Source organism: Rattus norvegicus, chromosome 15, assembly GCF_021556685.1.
Source record: "Rattus norvegicus strain SHRSP/BbbUtx chromosome 15, alternate assembly SHRSP_T2T, whole genome shotgun sequence".
Taxonomy (NCBI): domain Eukaryota; kingdom Metazoa; phylum Chordata; class Mammalia; order Rodentia; family Muridae; genus Rattus; species Rattus norvegicus.
This window is the reverse complement of record NC_141548.1, coordinates 15,595,148-15,620,580: the sequence shown is the minus strand read 5'-3', so window position 1 is coordinate 15,620,580 and position 25,433 is coordinate 15,595,148. Positions and strand designations below refer to the sequence as shown.

General features: G+C 42.2%; 1 protein-coding gene across 17 annotated transcripts in view; it reads right to left on the bottom strand.

The window, feature by feature from the left end:
- Positions 1-22,266, bottom strand: part of Cadps (calcium dependent secretion activator) — a 466,682-nt gene extending 444,416 nt beyond the window's left edge. For 16 of the 17 annotated variants that reach the window (XR_015637890.1, XR_015637891.1, XR_015637892.1 and 13 more), the window contains exon 1: positions 21,497-22,266. Coding sequence is in view for 14 of the 17 variants with exons in the window: in XM_087585085.1 (XP_087441211.1) it covers positions 21,497-21,931 (435 nt within the window). In the remaining 3 variants the exon portion in view is untranslated. 17 annotated transcript variants of the gene reach the window in all.
- Between the last annotated feature and the right edge of the window lie 3,167 nt (positions 22,267-25,433).

The window sequence follows — 25,433 nt, the reverse complement described above, 5'->3', positions numbered from 1 at the left end:
CCTGTTATCTTGGCCTTCCCTTGATGCCTGCTTCTTATATGTCCTCACTTTCAGCATAACAACTTATCAGAACAGCCAACCCCTCTTGCAGACCCGATTTTCCCTTACAGAACACTCATCATAGACACCTCTCCATTCATATACAGAAGAAATACAAGGTCACCTGGTAACCTCGGAGATTTACCATACTGTAGCATGGGTGGTTCCCCTTTACCTAGGATTTCAGGAATCTCTTCCCAGCCCTGCTGCACCACCACAGATTCTTTCCCACGCCCCTCATTTCTCCACCTGCAGTGGTTTGCTGAAGCAGTTCAGCCATGTCTTTCACTCAATAGTTCATACACGAGTCCCCCATTCTAACTTGGTGCTTAGACCGAAGCTGTATTGCTTGTACTCCGATACCCGCTTATGAGTGATTCTGGAAAATGTTTAAATGATACTGGATTGGAAACCAGTTCCCAATCCGTTCATCACCAGTCAATCTCGGTGGTGAGTGAAATGCCTCATCTTGCACTATCTGTTCAACTTTGCTTCCAGGATGGACTCCTGAGAGAAGAGCTCAAGTGCAGAAACATCATGGGCATCATGGCCACTTCTGTCAGCTCTGCCTGCATGAAGAATCTTTTCTAAAAAAGAAATGACTGCCTAGTAACAGAGCAAAACTCTATGAGGTTGACTGAAGAATCTGCTCAAATTGCACTGCCCTTAGTACTTAGAGCCCTGCCCTAGGGTAAGAATGTTCAAGTCGGTCGGGCTTGGCACACACTACAGAGACAGAGCCTGGAGCACCATTACTTTGAGCCAGCCAGGGCTACTTTGTAAGTTGCAGTGAGACCTTATGTTCATTACTGTTGTAATAAGAACATTTATAAAAATAGAGAGGTGAGGGTGGGGGGAATAAAAAAATTAAAAAATAGGTAGATGATATATACATATGCTGTGATCTACATATGTGCTGTATGTCAGATAACACAATTAAAAACCAAGGTTGAGCTGTTGCCTCTTGGTCTTCGTTTATACTCTACCTCACGCTGATGATCTCTCGGCATGCAGCTAACCATATTTAAGATCATTCGAATAAACGTCAATACATCATGAATGATAGCATTGAACTGTTCAATTGGAAAGTTATAAAATGTCAACAACTGGAACCCACAAGTTTAATGCATCCCAAGTTACATGATACTGAATCTATTTGACAGGAATGAATAGAAGGAAATTACTAAGGTCCCTGTTCAAACCACAGGCTTATCCAAGTGCACTGCTTTCCAGGTTTGTCTTACAGAAGTCATAGTCAGAAACCAATACATGTGATAGCGGGGACATCCAGCAATTTTGGGGTAGTGAGTTTTAATGTGACTTTCTAATATTAGCGCATAATTTTAAGATTTATATTATACCTGAGAGAGAAAACCGTTTTCTTTTTTCCAAGATAGGGTTTCTCTGCATAGCCGTGGCTGTCCTGGAATTTACTTTGTAGACTAGGCTAACCTGGGACTCACAGATCTGCCTGCCTTTGCCTCCCAAATGCTGGGATTAAAAGCACAGCCACCACTGCCTAGTTTGCTCTTGCAAAAATATTAAAATTTAATATTAAAAATATTAAAAATAAAGGGGATGCTGGAAAATGCCTGCTGAGTTGGACATCCTCCACTGCTAAGGAAGATGGAGACCAATGAGAAGAGTAGTAGTAGCATGCAGGGGCTTATATGTTACTTTCCTGTGTGATTAGGAGTGAAAAATATCACGTAATATTGAGAAATTACAAAAGATTACTTGTCTTGTTGGGTGGGATTACACAGTCATGAGAACATAAAATTCTGATTTCCTCATTTCCTTCCCAATCTGTAGCTTTTGTACAGGGTCTGAAGCATCCCCTTCGTGCACAAAGTCTGCCTCGAAGAGGCGAATAATGCAATTTAAATGGAGTTAAGGGTAGGATACTGGGCATTTGCATTTCAACCAGGCAAATAGAGAAATACTTATCCAATATACTTTATTTTTTTTAACATTTATCGATTTGTGTGGAGGATGGGTGCATGCTTGCTATTGCGTGTATGTGGAAGTTAGAGAATGACTTTTGGAAATGTGTTCTCTTCTGCCATGTGAGTTCTGGGAATAAACTCAGGTCATCATGCTTGGCAGTGAGTACAATTACTTTGGAGCCATCTGGCCAGCCAGGAGGAGTTATTTAGATGTCAGAACAGAAATCCAATTCTCCTTTCTCGGAGGATCCACAGTTTTTACTAGACATATTTTCCAATTATCTTTTAACAACTTCTAAACTATAACTATATAAAATTGTCCAGATTTGATTTTTTTTATATATACATTCATCATGCTCCCCTGTCACAATTAATTCTAAAGAGAACTGCTAACCAACAGAATGGGGGGGAAACAGTAAACATAAGCAATTATTATTTAATTTGCTATAAGTGATTTTCCCAAAAACACTAAGTGTTGATTAAAACTTCTTAGAATTGTAGATATATATTGTTAATTTCTATTTTGTATGTACCAACAAAAGCATAAACATATGGTGGAATTCGTCTTGTCTGGAGCAATCTTGGGGCAGTTTTTGAGTTAGCTTTGTAAAATTTAGTTAAACATGTAAATCACAAAGTGACATGCACCTAATTTCATTCACAATTTATGATTATTCCCTTCCCACCTTCTGTTGTAGGGTTCGCTATTATGAATGAGCACAGACTGTCTAAAAATAACTTTAGGAGATGGTCAACAATTTCAGTTGTCACTCATGAAGCAGAAGAGAAAATCTAAACCTTTAGTGAGATAACATATCCAGGCGTAGCATTAAAGACAGAGAAGTTACAGAGACAAGGAAAGGGAGCTGCTAACCTGGTCAGGCTGAAACCTCTACTAGCTGAAAACAAGAACTCCCGCATAATCAACATTTGTTGCACAAGCCTATGTAGAGGCTGATAGAGGGTTAACAGACCCTTCGTGGGTACAGACTTTGTAGGATGTACCAATGACACCAGCTTAAGGGATGACCTTGTGTTCGGCTCACTCTTTTCCTCAGATAAGTCTAAGAATCTCAAACAAATGCATTGAATATAAGTTTAAGAAGTGTGTGTGTGTGTGTGTGTGTGTGTGTGTGTGTGTGTGTGTGTGTGTGTGTGTTTTGCCTGCATGTATTTAAGTGGCTACTTTACGATTTGGTGCTTGTAGATCTGGCATTCATGGAGACCAAAAGAGAGGGTCAGCTCCCTTGAAATTGGAGTTGGAGTTACTAGCTACCATGTAGGTGCTGGGACCTGAACCTACATCCTCTGTAAGAGCCATCAGTGGTCTTCACCACAGAGCCACCTCTCCACTTCCCTTATTTTGATAATAGAAACTTCAAACCTAGTCAAAACGTTTTCTATGACTACTTATTTTTTTAATCAGCTGGGATATTTTTAATAAGCATGGACCCACATTTGGATATTTCATACTTCCAAGACACTTCATTGAGAAGCCCATACTTATGCTCCTAGGTTTTGTTTTTTTTCCAATCACATGTAACTTTAATTTTCCATTCCTTATTTTTAATGTTGGTTCTTAAGCACTTTAACCTCCCATTTAGCCCACTGCTCACCAGAGGTATTAGGAAAGAAAGGATATCAAGGAAGTGGACCTGCTTAGAAATGCTCTTTGGAGCAACTCTCGTCTGTGTTGTCTGGAAATAAGAAGTTCAGTTCATAGGTCCACAGCAGCAGCTAAATCCACTCACAAACACTTCACAGATACACCAGCCATCCAGTTTGGTAAAGTTGGAAGAGCAAAACAATGAATCAGCAGCAGTGGCACAACCTAGCAGACAGCCAGGCCCCAACATTGGCACAAGTCAACAGGAGGGATCAGGAGGAACCCCATGACAAGGTTTTGGCTGTGCCTTTCTCAGGGAAGTGAAGATCAGTGAAGATGTGAGACCCACAAACATTGGACAGCTAGCTCTATAAGCAAGCCAAGCTCAGCCTCTGACACTGTCTGTCCTGCTCCAATTATGCCCTCCAAATATCACACGTCCTCCACTGGTCTTGTCTTGCCTCAGCATGTGTGTTTGTCTCAGCCGACATCACTCTGCTAATCAGCCCAAGTCCACAGAAGCAGCAAGAATCCTCAGCATACTGGCAGACAGTTTTGGGTGCCTTTCTCTCTATGGAGTCCCTACAAATGCGCTCAACTACACAATGTAAGGCAGTCCAATACATGTGCATTGTTAGCAAAGAATTCTTCATGTGTCCTTTCACATGCTTGCTTTAGCAGATCACCCTCTCCCCTGTGTCTGCTTCAGAGAAAAACTGCTTCACGTATTTGCCCCAACTGACTTTCCAAAGAACCCTTACGTTTCCAGCTCAATCACCCCTCTTTCTCTTACTCCTGTGCTTAAAACTATATTAAAGCATCTTTATTAAATATCAACTCTGGTTAGGTTAGCTTCTCTGAAATTCTTCACAGTACCAAAGTCACAAATCCCAGTGTGGCCAGAGTAGAGGTATCTAAAAGTCTTTGAGAATTCCCCAAGTCCACTAGGGTAGCTGTGGAAACCTGCTTCTTGTCTCTGCCCCTCCAGTGTTGACGTGACCAAACAATACCCCCACCTGCACCCTAATTTCACTGTGGTTTTGTCAGCTGCAATTTAAAGGCCTTCTCAGTGTGATCAAATTAGTCGGCGTGGTTAATGTAAAGAAAGACTTTGTTTTCTCAATCACTTCATTAGATTATACCATATTGAATTATAGAATTGTAATTAGCGTGTTACATTACAATCACAAAAGCTAGTTTAACAGGTCTGGAAAGTCCAATTATTCTAACTGTATATCTAGCAGAAGGAGGCGCAAGTGTCCAGATGGATTGGGGTAGTCCTCAGTCCTCAGATTCCAGGTTTTGAGGAAGGAACAGAAAGTTTTAGTTAAGACAGTCAGTTAGTTGAGAAGGAATAATCTAATAAATATTGGTTTCACTTGAAAGCACATTTGATAGTAGCATTAAAGACTTTTTTTTTTTTTTCCGGAGCTGGGGACCGAACCCAGGGCCTTGCGCTTCCTAGGTAAGCACTCTACCACTGAGCTAAATCCCCAGCCCCCAGCATTAAAGACTTTAAAACTTGCAAAAGCAACATAAGCTACATCAACAACATAGAATAGCACAAAGATTCCTGGATAGAAGGACACAATGTCATAATGATGTTAGCTTTTATTAAAATTAGTCAGATGAGTGAAGGGGACATGGGTCAGTGAGCAAAATGCCTTACTACAGTAACCTGAAACCCAAGGGCTCTATTCTCAGAAGGTACTTAAAAACCCTGAGGAGGTGGTGCCCACACGCAACCCCAGCTCCCCTTTAGTGAAGTAGGAGAACAAGAGAATCACCCAGAAGCACTCAGACCAGCCAGCATGGAGTACTCAACCAGAGACAATCTGACTCTTCATAAAGCAAAATAAATAAGTCTGACTAGATTGAGGGTAGGTTTTTTTTTTTTTAGTTTTAGTTTCATCTAATATTTTTTTATATATTTATCTATTTACTTATTTATTTAGAGACAAGAGTTTTCCTAGATACCCCAGACTGGCTTCTAATTTTTAATCATCTTCTGTCATCCCTTCTTCAGCCTTCCAAAACCAAGTTGCCCCACCGCATCCCACCTTTCCCTGCCACTCATCTGAAATGAAAGCTATTCATTGTCTAGCTTTTTTTGTTTGGACACAGCCACAAAGATTTCACCGTGCAGCAGGTGTGGGCGTCTGTTAGTAGTTCAGTTGCTTGAATGATTTGTTAAATCCATCAATTACAATACAAATGTCAGATGAGTCTCCAATGCAAAGATGAAAACTCTTGGGTCGTTTCGTAATCTTTAGGTGGAGAAGTTCTTTGATTATTTGAAATCTCAAACAACTACAGAAGAAAAAGTGGGGTTTCCGCCAATAAAACATCCTTTCTGGTACTGGGGATGTAGAGCTTGTAGTGTATTTGTTCATCAGTCACAGAAGCCTTGGTTCATATCAGTCACATCATATCTCATGTGTGCCCGTGATCACAGCACTGGGGACTGAGAGGAAACATGTTTTTTTCTTCTTTTTGTTTCTATTAGTGATACAGTTATAACATGATATGGTATGAGAGTCAACATTTTATATTCACTGGCATGATGGGGCACTTCTATTATGATTGGACATTCTTATAAGTTCTTTCTTTAGCAAGGACCCTACTCCTACATTATAAAGCTGGCCTTCCTATGTCCTTTTGTGGACCTGGTATTTACCCAGCTTGATTGTAGTATTGGGTTTTTTCAGAAAGGGCATAAACTTGATCATGATTCCCCACAGGCTGCTCAAGAGATCGTTTGCATCAGAATATTGGTCACAGAATTTACACAAAACTCAAAGGGGCAGGCACCTTGCTTGCCGTTAGTCAGCTTTACAGAAAAGCAACATTCACATTCCACACAGGTTGACTAATAAGGAGAGGCTAATATGGTGAAATAAAGCCAAGGATCAGCAAAAACTCTCAGGAACTGCCCCAGAAGCATTGCTTCCACACACAGGGAATAATGCCATGAGGCTTCCTACAAACTTTCCTGCAAACGAGTAAAGTGCTAAGCATTATGTTCAAACCTAACTTACGACATTTTCTTCTCGCCATGCGAAGACATTTGTGTTGCTTGTGTGTCTTCTCTCTGCACAATCTGCTTGGGTTGGAAAGGTGGGCCAATCATAAAAGTCATACAGTCTCTGCTGCGTAAATGACAGGACCTAAATTTATTCATTTCCCTTTCTTTTTTAATTTTTTTTAAATTTTTTTTTTATTTGGAGCTGGGAACCGAACCCAGGGCCTTGCGCTTGCTAGGCAAGCATTCTACCACTGGGCCAAATCCTCAACCCCAGGACCTAAATTTAAATCCCCAGTACCCACCTCAAAACCAGGTATCACATCTCTAATCCCAGTACTGGGGGCCAGAGACAGGGATCATTACAGCTTATTGGCCAGCTGCCTTGTGACGTCTATAAGCTCCAGGTTGACTGAGAGAGCCTGTCACAATGAATCAAGTGGAAAATACTCAAAGAAGATGCCACATGTTGACCTTTGGCCTTTCTGTATGCATACACACATATGGTTGCACGCCGCATGCACATACATATACTACACACCTAAACCCACGTTAACAAAAGAGGATGGTCTGATTAAAACATTCTACTGGTCTGACTACTGCCCACCTCAGGGTCCTAAGGCTTCCCTAGCCTTCATGGTGAAAGCCCACCCCTCTATCCACTGACATTGAGGAGCATGTATCTGCAAACATTTTTTCTTCTTCTCTAATGTTAGGATCTTTTACAATATCGCCTGTCCTTTCAGGGGTCCTCTGAATTGCTTTGTAGTTTTTAGGCCCTAAAGAGCTGAAAGTATCTTCTTTTCCTTCAAAACATGCCCCACTACTGTCTTCTGACTTTTGAACATTATTATTCAGTTACAGGATTAATCCAGAGAATACTTTTGGGGCTGGGGAGATGGTTGAGCAGTTAAAAGCACTAGCCCCCTTTTTCAGAGGATCCAGGTTCAAATCCCAGAACCTACACGGCAGCTCACAGCCTATACTTCCAAAGGATCTGACTCCTTTTGCTTGTCTTCTCAGGTACCAGGCATGCATGCATACACATATGTAGTTAAAAAAAAAAAAAACCCAACCAAACAAACAAACAAAAAACAACAAAAACAAAAAACAAACAAAACAAAAACAAAAACAGAAACAAAGAAACAAAAAAAAAACCTAACAACAACAAAAGACCAAAATCCATACACATGAAATAAAAACAACAAAAACAAACACATAAAATCATAAAATCTAGCAAAAGACTATATTGTACCTAGAGGAACTCTTTAGATCTTGAGATAGAAAAAATTCTGAGAATGTAAGTAAAATATATTAACTTAATAGAATATAATTAAAATAAAGCCCCAATAAGATAAAATAAAATAAAATAAGCCCCCAACTGCATTCTAAAAACATGTCAGATACATATTAAAATTTAGTCCCCATAAAATGTTTTTATAATTCCAAACCATTGGAGACATTGTTTCTATTTACAAGGATCCCGTAAAGCAAAATAAACCAAACCAACCGAACAAAAACCTAATCCCTGGAAAATGAATCAATAACCATTTTATACAGCTCGTTTGAAAAACAACACATTCCAAGTCTTTACAACAAAAAAGTTAGCTTGACATGGAATCTAAGGTACAGTTTAATGTATCTGTTATGAAGTAGGTGGCTTCCAAGGCTATGGTGAGCAAGGCCCTATCAGTATGAGTCTGGGACCAACAGCTCAGAGAAGGGAGACCTAGATTCACATGGGAGGTTTACTTCAGTCCTTTGCAGTTCTTTCCAACCAGGAGGAAATCTTTGGGTCAAGCTTTTGTTCCTTACAAAACAAGGATTTTCAATTCAGGGCCTGCCTATTCAAGGGGTTGTTTTAGTGAACAAGATATGAACAGATAGGCTATAAACATGACCTTTTCATGAACAATCACGAACACATGCATCACCTATTTGTTGAACACTCTTTCTGTATAGAGACTGTCAGATACTGCCTGGACACAGTAAATCAGTGATTTCTGCCAAATTAAAAAAACAAAAAAGACAGAAATCTGACATACCCAATGGTCTGATATCGTTAATAGACACAGAGTTACATGTACAAGTTGGAGTTATGCTCTTGGGCTACGACGCAGCTTTTCTGTCTAGTAAATGTGTTACCAAGGTGGGTCTATTAACAACTTTGGCTCCTTGTCTCTTTAAGGTTGAGACAACTGATCAGTACCTTGTGCAATTATTAAATTACAAAAGGCTTGCAAATATACAGAACATGGACTACACAGAGTAAGCACCAGAAATCTTCACTATTTCCTTTTGTTCTTTGTAATCACTGAGTGTCACCACCTACTTAGAAGAATGATGGTGGTGGTAGGGATTCTAACAGGAGTATCAAGGACCTTGATGGCCAAGAATCCATGGATGGTTCAGGGATGACCAGAGACTAGTGGACCAATGACAACCCAACATGCACGAGAACTGAAGGAACTGAGGATGGATGGGGAGGGAGTGATGTCATGTATGTAAATTCAGGCTTTATCCTCTATATACAATAGGAAGCTGCAGAAGAACTCTGGTCCAGCCTTAAGTGGTATCTGAAAGATCCCTCTGGTATCTGGGTGGGCAAGAAAGGAGGGCAGAGTCCTGTCAGAAGGTATCAATTTGACAGTCAGAATCCAGAATCACTTGGAAGGCGAGCTTCCAAGTACAGCAATGAGGGACTATTTAGATCAGATTGGCCTTCAAATGCCTATGAGTGATTATGTTAATTAGGTTAATTAAGGTGCAAAGACCTACCCTCAAGGAGTATGGCAGTACTCTGAGCTTGGTTCTTGGTCTGCAACAGAGGGAGACACCTAGCTGAGCACCAATGTAGTGGTTTGAATGAAAATGGCCTCTTTAACCTCACAGGGAGTGGCATTATTAGGTGTCCCCTTTTTGGAGTAGGTGTGTACTTTTTGGAGGAAGTGTGTCACTGGGGCAGACTTTAGGTTTCAGAGGTTCAAGCCAGGTCCAGTGACATTTTCTCTTTTCCTGCTCTTGGCTGATCATGTCTGCCTGGACGCTGCCATGCTTCCAACCATGAAAATAACGGACTAAACCTCTGAACTCTATGTAAGCTGCCCCAGTTAAATGTTTTACTTTCTAAGAGTTGCCAAGGCCATGGTGTATCTTCATACCAATTGGAACCCCAATACAACTAACCTGCATCATTTTCCAGTCCTCTGTTTCTTGACTTTGATTGCAGTGTGACAATCTATCCTTAGCCCCTGCCATCACGAATTCATGGTCATGATGGTTTGTGGCCTTAAACTAGGAGTCAAAATAGATTATTTCTCCTTTAAGTTGCTTTTTTTCAGACTATCTCATCACAGCAAAAAAGAAGAATAAGACAGAAGATTCATGCAACGGTGCATGCAAACAAGCCTGAGGGCCCAAAGCAGGTAGGTCCATGAGCTATGAAATGCAAAAAGAGAGGATAAGGAAATGAGTAATTTAATATGGTTCATCCATAGAATCTGTGCAGGGCACGGTGGTAAGGAACAACAATAGTAGAGATACAAAGCTGGGTTACATGGCCTTGGACAGCTTAGATATAGGAATGTATCACTAGGTCTCATTGGGCAGACAATGAAGAAACAAAGGATCTGGGTGAGAAGATACAGTTACTCTTGAGTGGTCTAAAAACCTCTAAGAGCAAATCCATGCAACGTTGTATTCTTCTCTGTATAGCTTGTAGACCTATGCCTTCAGTGGACTGCTTGCTATTGGCTATGCTCAAGATAAAGTTCTTATACTCCAATCAGCCTTATTACTGAATGAATACATTGCTCAAAATGGCTTACGATCCTCTTGCAGCAAGGCCTTCTACTAAAAGAAAGGGTGTAGGGTAATTTGTATTCTGATCCAAGTTCCTTGCCTTACTGTAAATCAGAAGAAGCCATTCACTGACTTCCAACAGTCTGCAGCCACACCTTAAGCAGTGTTCATGCAAACATCTGGACACCCAGTACTGGAAGAACGGGAAAAGCTCTGTTCTGGAGACAAAGATATGAGAATCAGAAATGTGATTTAGGTGGCTAAAGCCATTGTTAGTACTGATAGATGAGACATTGTTCAGAGGAGGGCTGTGTTAATTAGAACTTCCATAAGGAAGGAAGGTGTCTTCAGAATTGGGGCCATGGTGGTGGGCCAGGTGGAAATGTGAGAAGGATTCTGCTCTGAGCCTCTCCCTAGGAAATTCTAGGAAAATCTTTCACGGTCATTGCTTGTAGAAGCACCATTCTAGTCTCTGCCTTCCTCTTCTCTGAGTATTTTCTCAATGTGCATGTCTCAGGATCCAAATTATTCTGTTCTATGAGGACATCAGTTGTAATGAATTAGGGGAGACTCACCTTCAAATATGTTATTTTCATTAAAATCTCATTGACATTCTGAGATTAGTGCTTTTCTATATGAATTTTGTAGGGGACATAACAAAGGCCAAGAACTGAGTCTTTGAGAAAATACCAATATTCAAAATCATGGCCAATGAAATTGGCTTTGGACAAACAGGTTAACTCATGTTCGATCCCAGGAATCCACTATGGAAGGAGAGAATTAACTCTTGAATATTACCTTCTAACTTTCCCATGTGTGCCAACAGCAGCCTATGTCAACACACATACACAGACACACACAGAGACACACAGACACAGATACTCAGAGACACCCAGACACCCAGACACCCAGACACAGACACGACAGAGACACACAGACACAGACACACACACAGAGACACCCAGACACCCAGACATAGACACAGACACAGACACACATACAGAGAGAGAGAGAGAGAGAGAGAGAGAGAGAGAGAGAGAGAGAGAACAATAAACTCAACATATCTTGCCTACACTATATGGGCACACCTTAATTTCATAGGCAGATCAATAGATTGCAAGAGATGAGGGGGGGGGCTGTCTAAAATGGCTTTGGGTGTTTTGCCTACGGGATCCAGTGAATTTCTTATTTTTAGAAGTGGCACAAAACAATGTATAACATTGTCTGATGATGTCTAACAAACAAAAATTGAATATGGAAGAGCCCCCAGGAAATGTTCTAAACACAGTATGTTATGACACACTGCCTTATAGACAACAGTTGCTACACTTGTCAGAAAGATCGCTAAAGTAGATGTTCAAGATACATTTCAAATTTGCTTAAACAACGCCATGCCTACCATCCACACCAAAAGGCTGTTTTACTACATGGGCAACAGAAGGCGTGATTATTTGCAAGAATTTTCACTGTTTTCCTTTTGCCTTCTTAAGTGGCACAGTCAATTGCCTAAGCCACCCTGTGCTTTTGCCAAACCCCATTGTCTCTTTGAAAGTGTTCTACCCCCTGGGTGGGTTTGCGACTTAGCATGTGCTTCTGAAACACCTTTAAAAAGTGCCTCCATTTCATAGGCCAATGGGGATGAGTGTTTACTCTGTAGACATGAGAACCCCATGTAAAAAGCCAGGGGTGTTACAGGTGCCAATAACTTAGCATGATGGGAAGTGAAGACAGACAGATCTCCACAGTAGCCAACCTACTTGAAGCAGTAGGCATCTGATTTAGAGAGAGACACTATCTCAAGGCCATAAGGTAGAAAATGTGCATATCTGGGCTTCTGGGTATAAATACCCACAAACCCATGTGTATACCACACTACAAACACTGCACACGCATTCACACACACACACACACACACACACACACACACACACACATGCACGCACACACAATCATTTTTCTCCCTATTCTATTTTGCCCTCTGTCGCCTTGATAAAAGTCTCCTCAAAGGCAACCATGGGAGCAAAAGGCTAACGTTAAGCTTACAGCTCTCAACCCATCATCAAGGGAAGATAAGGCAGAAACCTGAAGCCAGAAACTGAAACAGAGATAATAGAGGAGTGCTGCTTACTGGCTTGTTCCCAGCTTATGCTCAGCTACTTTTCTTGCAAGCCCAGAACCACTTGCCTAGGGATTGCACCACCCATAGTGGACTGGGCTCTCCTGTATCAATTGGCAGTCAAGACAATGTCACACAGACATGCCCAAAGTGAACAATTGAAGTTCCCTCTTCCCATTTGACTCTAGACAATAAAAGCTAACCAGTATACCTCCCTGCCCCCCATATCTTTCAAATTTCAGGATAATAGGTGGCAGGTTTAAATATTTGTGGACTTTATCATTAAATTTCAGACCTTTCTTACAGTTGTTAAAAAAGAAAGTAATAAAACTGCAAAGAGTGTTTTACCTTTTGACCAAAGAGAGGTATCAGAAAAGACCATACCCAGAAATAATTTAACTTTTTATAGATATTTCATACCTATAACATTTTTATGACTATACAAGAGTATAGACTCTTACTATGACGAGTCTTATAGTTATTACTTATTCAAACTCTAACCAAATCTGGAAGAGACAGCTTACATTAAAAGAACAGAGGAAATAGTGCCGAAGTCTCCTAAATATAAAGAAAGAGGAATATTTACCTCTGAGAAACATACAGAAGTTACAGATCCCAGAGCTTTGGCAAACCTTAAACTGTCCTCCAGTATCTTTTCCTTTTCCTGTTTTCAGAGATGGCAAGTTGGACACATCACATCACAGAATATGTATCTAATCCAGACACACTCACCATAACACTTGATAGTTTTCTGTCTGGCTATTTAAACATTCACCATCATGGCTCTTATTCAACTGGATTCAGTTGTTGTAAGAAATTTATAATTATCATATGGTTTTAAAAGACTTTTCTCCACAAAGGACCCAGCTATTTGTCAGCTCTTGGTATAAACAAGGCAACGGTGGAGGTCACTGATAGTATGTTTCTCTGGTAAATTATCTTGAAGTCCTTTAGTGATTGGTTAACTCTTTCATAAAAGTTAAGTTGTGCGTCTCAGACTGCAATTCAGGGCCCTTGACCTCTTCCAGTTCAAAACCTGCTAGCAAGTAGAATCTCACTGTGCAACATTTTCTAAGAACCTACTGTGTTCTATTGTTTGGTAGGTGAAGGACTGAGGAAAAGTGAAATGCCCCTGCCTGTGAAGGAGAGGGGCATACGACAAGTAATGTGAATTGAGCACAGGATGTAAAACAGACTCAGATCACAGAGCTGTGTGCGAGTTGGCCCAGGGTAGAGACTCAGGAGGTTTCCTAATGGAGCTGACACTAGAGTGAATTAAAAGACAGGTAAGTGTGATTCAGAGAAGAAAGAGGAAAGAGACTTTCTAGAATGAGAAGCCATTCCAGCAAATATTACAACAGTAAGAAAGTGCAGTGACCTTGGGGGAACAAAAATCCATGAATGCTATTATTATGCTACTGTGAACAATTCTCCAACATGGCCTCTATGTAAAGAACTTGCTAAGCACTGCAAATATTATATAACAAGCTTCTCTCTTACAATTATTGATGATGTTTCTCCATTTTACAAAACAAGAAGGGGACTTGTTAGGGTTTGAATGTGAAACATACTTCTCAGGTTCATGTTGGAAATGTGGGTTCCCAGATGATGGTGCTATTTCTCTGGATCCATTAGGATGATGTAGGGCTATAGGGAGCTGTATGAGTCCAGGCCTGGTTCTGGCCCAAGTCTTGACTCTTGACTGGCCAAGGTGCAAGCAAGCAGTCTCATGCTCCCATTGTCAAAGCTTCAAGCCACCATGGACTCACGTATGTATATCCTACCCCAGTGAACAGCACACAAACTTTAAGTATACCTTCCCCATCATTCTTCAATCAAGTAGAAGGTATTTATTCGGTCACAGTGTCATAAAAAGTACCTTGGGTCATAAAGCTGAGCAGAAATTTAAATCATGGAATAAAAGTGTATGGAGGTGAAGCACTTCACTACTGTGTCTGTCATATGTTATCTGTTCCTGAAGTCTTCCTCTGTGTGTGTGTGTGTGTGTGTGTGTGTGTGTGTGTGTTGTTAGTCATTAAAAAAATTGAATGTTCAAAAGGCTTTTTTAAAGCTGGATAAATTGATCTCTTTTGAATAAAATTAGTGGAGCATCTGATCAAAAAGGAAGTCAGAGATATATTGCTTGCTTGGCTCCATTTGGTCTGTAGAAGATGCTGTAATGACAACCACCTGTTTTCCTAGATTTGCTTATGTTGCTGATGTTAGAAACTAAAAATATATTCTTTACTATGACAGTAATTTACATATATTAGTTCTCATCAGCCTTTCAGATAAAAATAACATGATGTCATGTATGTATATGTATATATAGACATATGTATACACACATGTTTGTGTGTATGTATAAACAATGCCAATGCAAGAACCCATGCTTATTTTACATGTACCAAATGTCAAATGGCTGTTCTAAGAACTTCACTATATTGTCCCACTTTTCATAATAATATGAAGATGACAGGACAACTACTACCCTCTACTTTGCTGATGTGTACACTGAATCTCTGAGAGAATAAATAAATTGCACTAGATCACAGAGTGTATAACTGGTTGATTCAAGTAGGAAATAATCTCAAACCTCAAAATCTAAGCTCTTAACCACTGTCCTTACCATTCATCAAGAAACAAATAGCAATGACCAGAGTCTAATCACCAGCTGACTCCCTCCTTTGTTACCTGATAAGAACAGAAAAGTAATTCTATTATAGGCTTGGATTGACCAATAAAAATTTAATGAGGTAGTGCTGACCATCAAGTCTCTAATTCTGCAGGAATGATGAATCTCATTCTAACAAGAAAACAAGAACAGTTGCTAGAAACAGGGAACACAGTGTTCCAAATGCCAGATTCTCTCCCAGGAATGCTTCCCAGGGGCTAGGGTCAGACTATCAGTATCTGTTAAGCAACATAAACAAGAAAAGGATTTGGCAAGGTCCGAAGGCCTACTGTTCTACCATATAGATATATATGGCTTCCTTCTTGGAACAAATACAATTAAGTTAAAAGTGATGGACATTCTATTGTTTAAGGGAGTCTTCTTTTGATTGCTTTTTACAAATCTACAAAAATTCTGTCCTAATGTTGCCATGAAATTAACCCTAAGAAAAGTTCAAAATTCACATTTTGATCATAAAGTATCTTGAGCAGAGAACTAATTAAAAAACTGGGAACATCCTTCAGAGATAAAATAACTTTGTAGATTGGCTCCAAGTTACAAGTTAAAGCTTAAAATTTCCCCGTGTCGTCTGTCTTCTTCAAACATCATCTGAAACGTTGGGGTAGTTAGATGAATTGATTCATCTCCAATCATCCTGGATTGTTTGGAGAGTGCTTTACTTCATAATGTGGAAGCATACCACCTCCAAGCTTAAAGGATTGATGTCTTGGTAATGAGCAACCACATTTTCCAGAACAATCAATTATTACGTCTAAAGGGACATGAAGACTATCTAATGGATCCCTGCCCCTTCCTACAAGTGACAGATCATGTTACCCTAGAAATAGAAGACTTGTCTACAATCTTAGAGATGGTATTTAACTTCAGACACAGATTTCAATACATATCAACTGCCCTCCCACCACCATCTTGATTTTTTAAAAAACGTGTAGAGAAAGTCATCTGAACTCCAGGATCCAGCCATGGCTTCAATTACCTCTGAATTGATCCTTTTACCTCCATATCCTGATACATCCAACCCATGCCAACTCTGTGTTGTTTGTTTTGATTTAAGTTACTGGAGTCAGGTTTTGGTTACTTGGAGCAGTCTACTGGTGTCAAACAGCGATTCTTTTCCACATTTGCTACCTCAAGGTTTTCTCTCAGCTAGAAAATTCTACTTGGTATGACTTGAGATTTCTTGTAACCATTCTGAGAAAATTATGGTAATTCTACAAGACAACCCTACTGGACTGCTTTATGAGGATTTCCCTGGCAAAAATCCACTCTGGGTACATATGATTACCTACTCCTTCCCTCTTTTTTGTAACCAATATTGTCTAGTAGTCTCTTTCTTATTCTCAACTTAGTTGAGTCCCGTGTCTACTATCTTCCAAACTATATCATAAACTCTTCCATTCAAGAACCAGATGGCGCATGTGTCTTTTGGTTTGGTGACCCAGCCTGACTCAGTGCTTACTGCGATGAGCATCTGCTTGCTTGGTTGGAGTTGATTCAATGGTAGAGCTCTCCCCACCATTCCCATTTCAGTTTTGTAGATTCTTGGCCCCAAGTCAATTATTGTCATATTTCAATGTGATAGCCTGTGGTTCTGCACTTATTTGCCTTTTCAGCGGAATGATCTCTGAGTCTTTTGACTTTCATTACTTGATAGAGTACAGTTCTTCAGGAATGAAAGATTTAATTTCCTTTGTTCTTAAGTCCAGCTGTAGGAAAGCAGAAGGTTATTCCATGTGTGCAATGAGGCAAGAAGGCCCCATTATTTTTCTATATTCTGCATCTTCAGAATGTAGTTTATGCCAGGACAACGTGTACGAAATAGTTCCTTATCACTGTACCAACAGACTGGGGAGCAGGGGGCAAAAGGCAGATTTAAATAATTTAATTATTCTCCTGCTAAAGAAAGGCATAATTCTGTTGGAAGGAAACTGGGTAACAGTCGCTTATTGTCTTGATGCATTAGAATAGGTTATATTTTAAGATGCAGATAATAGGCATTGGCAGAGCAAAGATTAAGATTTTTGAATAGTAGAGCAACTTAGGTGCCTAACGCTAGGAATGGAGCAATCATACACTCTCATGAGCATACAGAGTTAACCAGAACTGGGTCTTGAGTTTCATGATAACTAGAGCTTCCAAAACCTGACCAAATAAAGGAAAACAAGAAAATGAGAAAGACGGAATCTGTAGCAAACAATGACTCAATGGCAGCCATAATTTCATGGAAGGATATAAGCTGAATCATATAAAAACCAGTAATTTGAATTAAAGATACATTTCATCCAGGCATAAAGTTCTCTGGAGTGAAATAGTTCTGCCGAAGCAGACACAGTTTTGGACAGTCCTTTTCCGCCATCATGTGAACACATACACAAGAGTGCACACACATATATTTGGGAAGCACCAGAAAGCTCTACATGAGAGAAGTCTATGATCCAGGAATTATGATTAATGGCTGCCTAATTAAAAGTCCTCCTGTCAATCTAAATATTACACATTACTGTTTACAGTTCCTGATTTCATATCCCCCTTTCAGAGTCTATAAGTAGCTAGTTCACATGAGGTAGCCACCCATCACCATTACTATGTAACTTGGAAACAGATGGTATAGCTCTGTCATGCCAACTCTAGGTATTTGCTTTAGCATTTTGAGGAGGAAAAAGAGAAAAAGCAGAAAGCTATTGCCATGTGAGTTGCTGACCTGGTGTTGTGAGAGTCTTATTGGGAGAGTGGTTTTATTGTTTGTTTGTTTGGGTCATAAATGACCCAGTACCACCAACCCCACTTAGATTCAGTAATGGAGACCAAAAAGGTATTCATAAATGAGAAAAACATTTTGTAAAATGTTTGTTTATGGTCTTTTCTTTACATTGAAGAGATTGGCTGGATGCCCAGGCCAGTTTTTTCTTTCCAGTAAAAGAGTTAATTATCAGCATTATCCAAACAGAATCATCTTCTTCCTCTGCCTCTCCCCACTGTTCTCCTGAACTAATGTCCTTTTCCTTTCAGTTTGAACAATGTTAAACCAGAAGGGAAAACAGCAAGAGAAGGGTGTCCAGCAGATCTATGAACTATTAGGGCCTGGATTTTACTTTGTGTTCTTTATGTCCATGTTGACTCTCTGATGGGTGCTCAGGAGAAAAGGAGTGGATCTCTTTCTTGAGGAAAGTAGGAACATCGATTTGTACAGAAGGATGCATGATACGCTATCAGTGTGCTAGCCTCCTGTTTGTACCCTTCTGGACTATTTTTGGCCAGTGTCTCTTATTCAGAATACGAGATTTGAAATCACACCACCCCTTGGCTCAATGCCTACTCTTTATCTACCTACATTGTACCTCAGGCAAACTATGACAACCATCTTGAGTGTCAGAGTCATCTGGCCAATTATGCCAAGGTTCTTAGAAAAATTCAAAATGATCTTAAGGGCTGAGGATGCCAGGAAAACCACTGGATCCACTTGCTTGGCATATATAAGACTTTGGGGTTGAGTCCCTGTATCACCACCAAAAGAAAAGGAAATATGATGTAAGAACAGAAAATGAATTCAGAAAAAAGAAAAAACTATAGACTTTACTGGTAATGCATTACTTTGACTCTTCCTGACTCGTATAATCCTTCTGAGTGATTAACAGCATAGAAAGCTTGTTTCTGCACGTGGGGGACTGTGTCGCTGTTTTTCAGTTAACTTAAACTGTTCGAATAATAAAGTGAGGAGCTTGAGAAAATGGTTCAAATGGAGCGCCTTGCACATTGTAGCTATCTGAAGGTGTGAACTGGCCTCATAAAGCACACTGTACCCAGGAATACACCCCTTTGCTGTCGCATGATTTCTTTGCATAGGCAGGTCTCTTTTTGCCTTCTGCATCCATCTAACCCCTTTATTGACTTTCAACTGCCTTTTTCTAGTACACTTGTTTCCAGTCTGTTCAAAGCTCACCTTTAGGTCACAAGGAGCATACTAGTGCTCCAGACTGATATTAACTTACCAATTTTATTTATTGGCTTTAAATTTTACCATAATGAGTATGCAAACATTTCCATTACTTTCAGAGTTTCAAAAATTTGAATTTTGGGAGAAAGAATGTTATCTCCAGAATGTACCAAATAGTAAAAGGCAGAGCAACAAGGAAACTTTATTTCCAATCTCTCTCTCTCTCTCTCTCTCTCTCTCTATATATATATATATATATATATATATATATATATATATATACACACACACACACACACACACACACACACACACACACACACACACACATTCTTCCCATTGTATTCACTAGGCCTGGGGTTGTTTTGCTGGGATGTATATTTAGCAATAGTTTTGCAGTGTCTAAAAATAGATTGACAGAAGGCCAGTGTTATCAGTCTGTGCTGGAGTCATTCTGGTGTTGAAAGGTCATGTGTAAAAACAGGCTTTCCTCTCAGATTATAGCTTTGGATGGGTTGAGGTAATACATGCAGTCAGATCGGAGGGAAATGGTCCCATGATGGTCTTTCTACTTGATAGAACTGGGTTCCTAAAGGATTTTCTTGTTTCTTTCTCCCAGTGTCGGACCCACTCATTTTAAAGGACAAAGCTATAAAGCCTTTGACTGACTAATGGAAGGTCTTGTTTCATTCAGTTTAAAGTCAGTTTTCATAGTGAAAGTCTAGGACATCTTGGACTAATTTAGTCCTTGATAAGATTTTTAAGGTAGAATTTGCCACATTATAAAGACAATTAATTGCATAGCTGACTATGTAGAGCCACAATCAACCTAAAATTTTTTATCAAAATTTGACAATCTCTAAAGGCTATTTCTGCCCTAACACGGTTGGAAAGCAAAAGGCCTCTCTGTAAGGCAGTATTGTAGAGGTGGGGGTGAAGGGTGGTGTGTATGGTCCACCTTCTATCTCTCACCCAGGAAATGAGTCCTTTTGACTTAATAAAACTGGCATCCAAGCAGTAGTAGCTAAAATAAACTGACAGGGTTGGGTGATGTGTATACACATATAAGCAAAACAAACAGAGCAATCTGTTCCACCGCAAGATAAGGATGCAAGGTAAATTTGGAAAGAGCCAACACTTTACTTGAGCAACGTGAAATTTAGATTTGAATGGCAGCAACGTTTCTTAAATCACTATTTTCAGAAATAGTCTCACAACCTTGATGGGTTACAGCTGAAACCTCCCATGGCTCCCAGGTTCAACTGACCTCATGCAAGCTTATGTTCCCAGAGACTAAGCAGAACTCACTCACTCCCACTGAGCTCCTGACCCCTTCCTGGCTGATCCTCACCACTGACCCTCAGCCCCTGGTGACCGCACCTCCCTTTCGTCCTTTATCTGGTTGGAGATAGTAACGGGGCGCCCCTCCCATCAAAAGCAGCTCAAAGCCGGCATGGCCTTGCCCCTGCCTCAGACACAAAAAGCTTTTTATGACTATAATTGAGAAGCTGTTTGCTGCTGCACTTTATCAGGAGGGCTTGGAGAGCCTCTGCGAGCCAGAAGGTGGCGGAGAAGTCACCTTGGGAGGAGAAGAGGGTCAAAGGGGGTATGGTGGAAGTGCTGGCCGGGCACAGGGACCCACCAGGCGTGCCTCTGCCCAGGGATCCAAAAGGAAGGGGGAAAGGGTTGAAGGGATGACCAGCAAGAGGAAAGCGCTGCTGCAAGAGGACCCCTAGGCTACCCTAGGTCGCGATCAGCTGACCAGGTTGCGAGGGGGCGCCCTAGGCTGAGTCACGGGAAACCTCGCTTCCTGGGCTGCCTTTTTTTTTTCTGCGTGCCCCTGCGGCTGCCCGCTGCCCCGAGAGTCCAGCGCGGCTCGAGCTCCACACCTGCGCCCCGACCTGCCGGGAGCCTGTGCCCGCCTAGTGCACGCCCCGGAGGGCGGGCCAGAGCGCAGCGCAGCGGCCGCCACCCGAGAGCGCAGGGAACCCGGCAAGCGACAAGGCCTCTGTGGGCGCTGCCCGCTGCAAGTCACTCCCCGCGCCACCTAGGTCACGGAGCGAGCGGGACTTTCCCGCCTGGCTGCCCCCGCAGGGAGGCCAATGAGCGCAGCCCTGTGCCAAAGGCCCCGACAAATCCCAGGGACATCTCCAGCTCGCGGAGCAGTTTTGCGGCGAGCCAAGCTGGGCCGCGGCGAGACGGGCCCCTAGTCCCAGGGCGCGGTCTCCACCTTCCCCGGCTCCTCCTCGCCAGCTGCGCCGCCGGCTCCCATTGTTCGCCCCGCCCGCTTGCCGGGCGACGTCCGGGCGCCGCTCCCCGGCCTCGCGGCGCACCTACCTTCTGCTGCCGCCGAGCCATGTCGGTGGGCTGCTTGGCGTTGAAGGGGTAGGCAATGCAGCGCATCACGAACACGTACAGCTGCAGCCTCTTCTTCCTCTCCTCCTCTTCCTTCTGCAGCCGCTCCAACTCTTCCTTCTCCTTCTCGCTCACCACCGACGGGCTGGGGCTGGAGGGCCGGCCGCCGCCGGCGCGGCTGCTGGGCTGCAGCCCCCCGGCCCCGCCGCCGCTGCTCGCGCCGCTACCCCCACCGCCGCCGGCGCCCACCCCGGCCCCGGCGCCACTGCCCCCCATGCCGGCGCTGCCCGCCGAGCCCTCGCTGGTGCGGCTTGGAGACAGGCGCGCTCCGGACGCGGCCGAGCCCAGCACCTCCTTGCCGCTCTCCTCTTCCAGGATCTCATCCGATTCCTCTTCGCTGGACGAAGGGTCCAGCATGGTGGCGCCTGGGAGAGGAGGGTCCCCGGAGTCCTCGGCTTGGGGTGCAAAAGATGGGGGGCGCTGGAGGCAGCCGAGGGTCGGCTGTCCCGGTAGGCGCTTCTTCCTAGGTCAGAGAGAGCGAGCACAGCTGCTCAGCTTCGGTCGCCGCCGACTGCTTCCTCCGCCGGCGAGCGCGAGCTGAGCGCAGACCCAGGAGCGCGAGGGGAGGAGGAGAAGGGAGAGGTGCGTGTGTGCACCCGAGGTGGGCAAGGGCGAGAATCAATTGCGAGCCCGGAGCCCGCAGCCGGATGCCATCTGCAGCCGCTGAAGGAGGCGCCTCCAGGAAAGATGCCGAGTGTTGCAAGCTGTCGATGCAGCCAAGAGCCGGAGAGGCATCTTGCCGATTGGGGAGCGAGCGGCGCTTACGTGTTTATTGGCTTAACTCTCCAGTGTCCGCGGCGGAGAGGGCGACCGCAAAGGCCTAGAGGGGGAAAGCGCGGAGCGCCCCCAAAGCCTCAGAGCTCCACTACTTTTTACCCTCATCCCCCCCCCAATCTTCCTTGCCCCCTCTGCTATGTAGATCACCTCTCCTTGCTTCGACCTCTCTTCCCCTCCCGGGGACAAAAAGTTTTTACCCCCGGGGGTGGGGAGGGAAAATACAGAAGCCAACGGTAACTTCTGACCAGCGGAAAGCAGGCTTTCTGCATGCGTCCAGAGGTCACACTAAGAGGAATTTAGTGAGATGTTACTTTTAAGAAAAAGTCCATCTTCTAGTTCAGACTTCCCATCTGGAGTGTGGGGACTAGGAAGGGGCAGTGGGAAGGGCAGGCAGTGTGTTTTTCTCACCTCTGTAAACCTCTATTCCAACAACCTATGCCACCACATGTGTCCACTGTAAAGTACAAATGCATCAGGTTTGAGTGAATCGATGTACGGTTCATGAAGTTCAGCTATTTAAGTAGAAATCAAGCGCCCCTCCCCGTCAGTGAAGCTTTTTTCAGTCCCTAGAAGAAGTCAGTGTATTTTCTCCAGTTCAGCCCTTCCAACATGTAGTATCTGAGGGAAGGACTAGGAACCCCACAAACCAAATAAGACACCCCAAAAGTCAGCAACAGCGATGTTTAATGTACTGTCTCTGCTTCTCAGTCTTCACCCCGGGTTGTGGAATTGTAATGATTAATACAAAGAACAGATGATGTCGTCCTTCCGGACTCCATCCTTTAAGCCAATAGAGACTACTAGAGGGCACGGGGAACTGGCCAGCGTGCTGAACTTAATCAGCGACCTTAGATGCATTAGAAAAGGAGCTAAAGGCTTTGGACCCATCAATGACCTCCCCCTCGGCTTGTATACTCGCACACTTCCCAATTCTCTTATCACCTGTAGTTTGTAAATGTGCAGCATGACTTTAAATTTTAAATTCACAGCTGTTGTTCTGTGTCTTCCAATCTACTGTGAGTTTTACTATAAGCTTTCTGGTAAACCTGATTAAATATGTGAATGAACTCAAACAAAATGTACCCATACATCACTCCAAAAATTCTTCTTCAGTTTTTTAATTGAGTAATATATGCATTGCGAGTATTTGGTTTTTATCATACATCAAAGATAAAACGTTTATGGTCCTTACACTTTTTTATCATTTAATATTTTAAAATTGAAAGTGAAAACTTTGACAGTTTACCAGTTTTATTAAACACTTCTGAGGAAATAAAACATTATAATAATGGCTTACCAGTTTCCCTGGAATAAAAAACTATGGTAGGCTAGTCAGTGGGTCAACAGCTGTTAGTAAGCATTTTTTGTTAATGAACGGCTCCAAGTGCTTATGGTCATGGAACATTTATAAGATTCTCTCAAGAGTATATTCTCCTTTGAGATATACAGCATAAACATACAAAGAGGGATGGCATCATTTATTTCAAACATAATGTCAACAAATCTAGGTTTGTAAATGGGGAAAGGTTCTCATGAATAAAGCAAACTGGGATACAACAAACCATGTTCTCAAACAAGAGAGTGAAACTTTAAAGAGGGAACATGCGGGGCGGGGTGGATTTGAAGGTTGAAATGGTGATTCAGAGAGATGTAATGATAGGACACAGAGGAAGAAAAGTACATTGTTTTGTAGAGCTCCCCCATGGGTGGATGAAGAGGAGAAAGAAAGCTGAATTATAATGCATTTGACCATACAGAGAGCCTGTGTTTAACATATAAACAAGTTGGCTAGGGAGAAGGAACCGATTTGGGGAGGGTGTGCTAGAAGGCCAGACAGAAACCATTGATTGATCAAATATGTTCCCTGTAAAGGTTTAGACATTTAATTATTACACAGTGAAAACAGAGTGATGTGAATTCTGTCTGCATATCCATTTGCAGTTTATAAAATGATGTAGTAAGATTTTGCTTGGTGTTAAATTTTTGAAGATTCATGGGGGTTTCTTATTTATTTTTTTAATAGTCTTTAACATAGAAATACAATATCCACCTTTTATTAAAAGTAGGAATCTACAATTTGGATAGTGTCTTAGTTAGGGTTTTATTGCTATGAAAAGACACCATGACCAAGACAACTTGTATGACAGGAAACACTGAATTGGGGCTGGTTTACAGGTTCTGAGGTTCAGACCATCTTCATCATGGCAGGAAGCATAGCAGTGTCCAGCTAGGCCGGCATGGCAAGGGAGGAGCTGAGAGTTCTACATCTGGTTCTGAAGGCAAACAGAAGATCGGCTCGTGGGCAGCTAGGAGGAGGGTCTCAAGGCCCACCCCCACAGTGACACACTTCTTCCAACAAAGCCACACCTACTCCAACAAGGCCACACCTCCTAATAGTACCACACCCTGGACCAAGCATATTCAAACCATCACCTGGCTCCCGTAGGCTTGTCCTGTGGAACACTTGAGCCTATGGGGCCATACCTAACTACAGCATAATGAAAAATACATTTAGTCCAGCTTCAAAAGTCCCATAGTCTATAGCAGTCTCAACAATGTTAAAAGTACAAAGTTCAAAGTCTTTACTGGGAGTCATTCAATCACTTAACTGTAATCCTCTATAAAATCAAAATTAAAAAAGCAGATCACATACCTTCATTATCACAGGATATACATTACCATTCCAAAACTTCACTGTGAGGAAATACTGAACCAAACAGGACCAAGCTGGGTAAACGCCAACATTCTGTATCTTCATGTCTGATATCTCATATCTGATGTTTTCAGATCTCCAACTTCTTTCATCTTTGTTGACTGCAGCAAACTTCTTTCTCTTGGACTGTTTCCACTCCCCATCAGCAGCTTTCCTCAGCATGTATCCCACAGAGGCTGATATCTCTAGTGTCTTTGGGTATCCAAGGCAACTTCAACTTTATACTTTCTTGTTCCAGTGCCTTCTGGACTCCTCAAAAGGGCTTGGGTCACTTCTCCAGCTCCAACCTGTGTAATACTTTAGGCTCTAGGTCAATCCTCTCCACTGCTGCTGCTGTTCTTGGTGATCACCCCATGGTACTAGCATCTG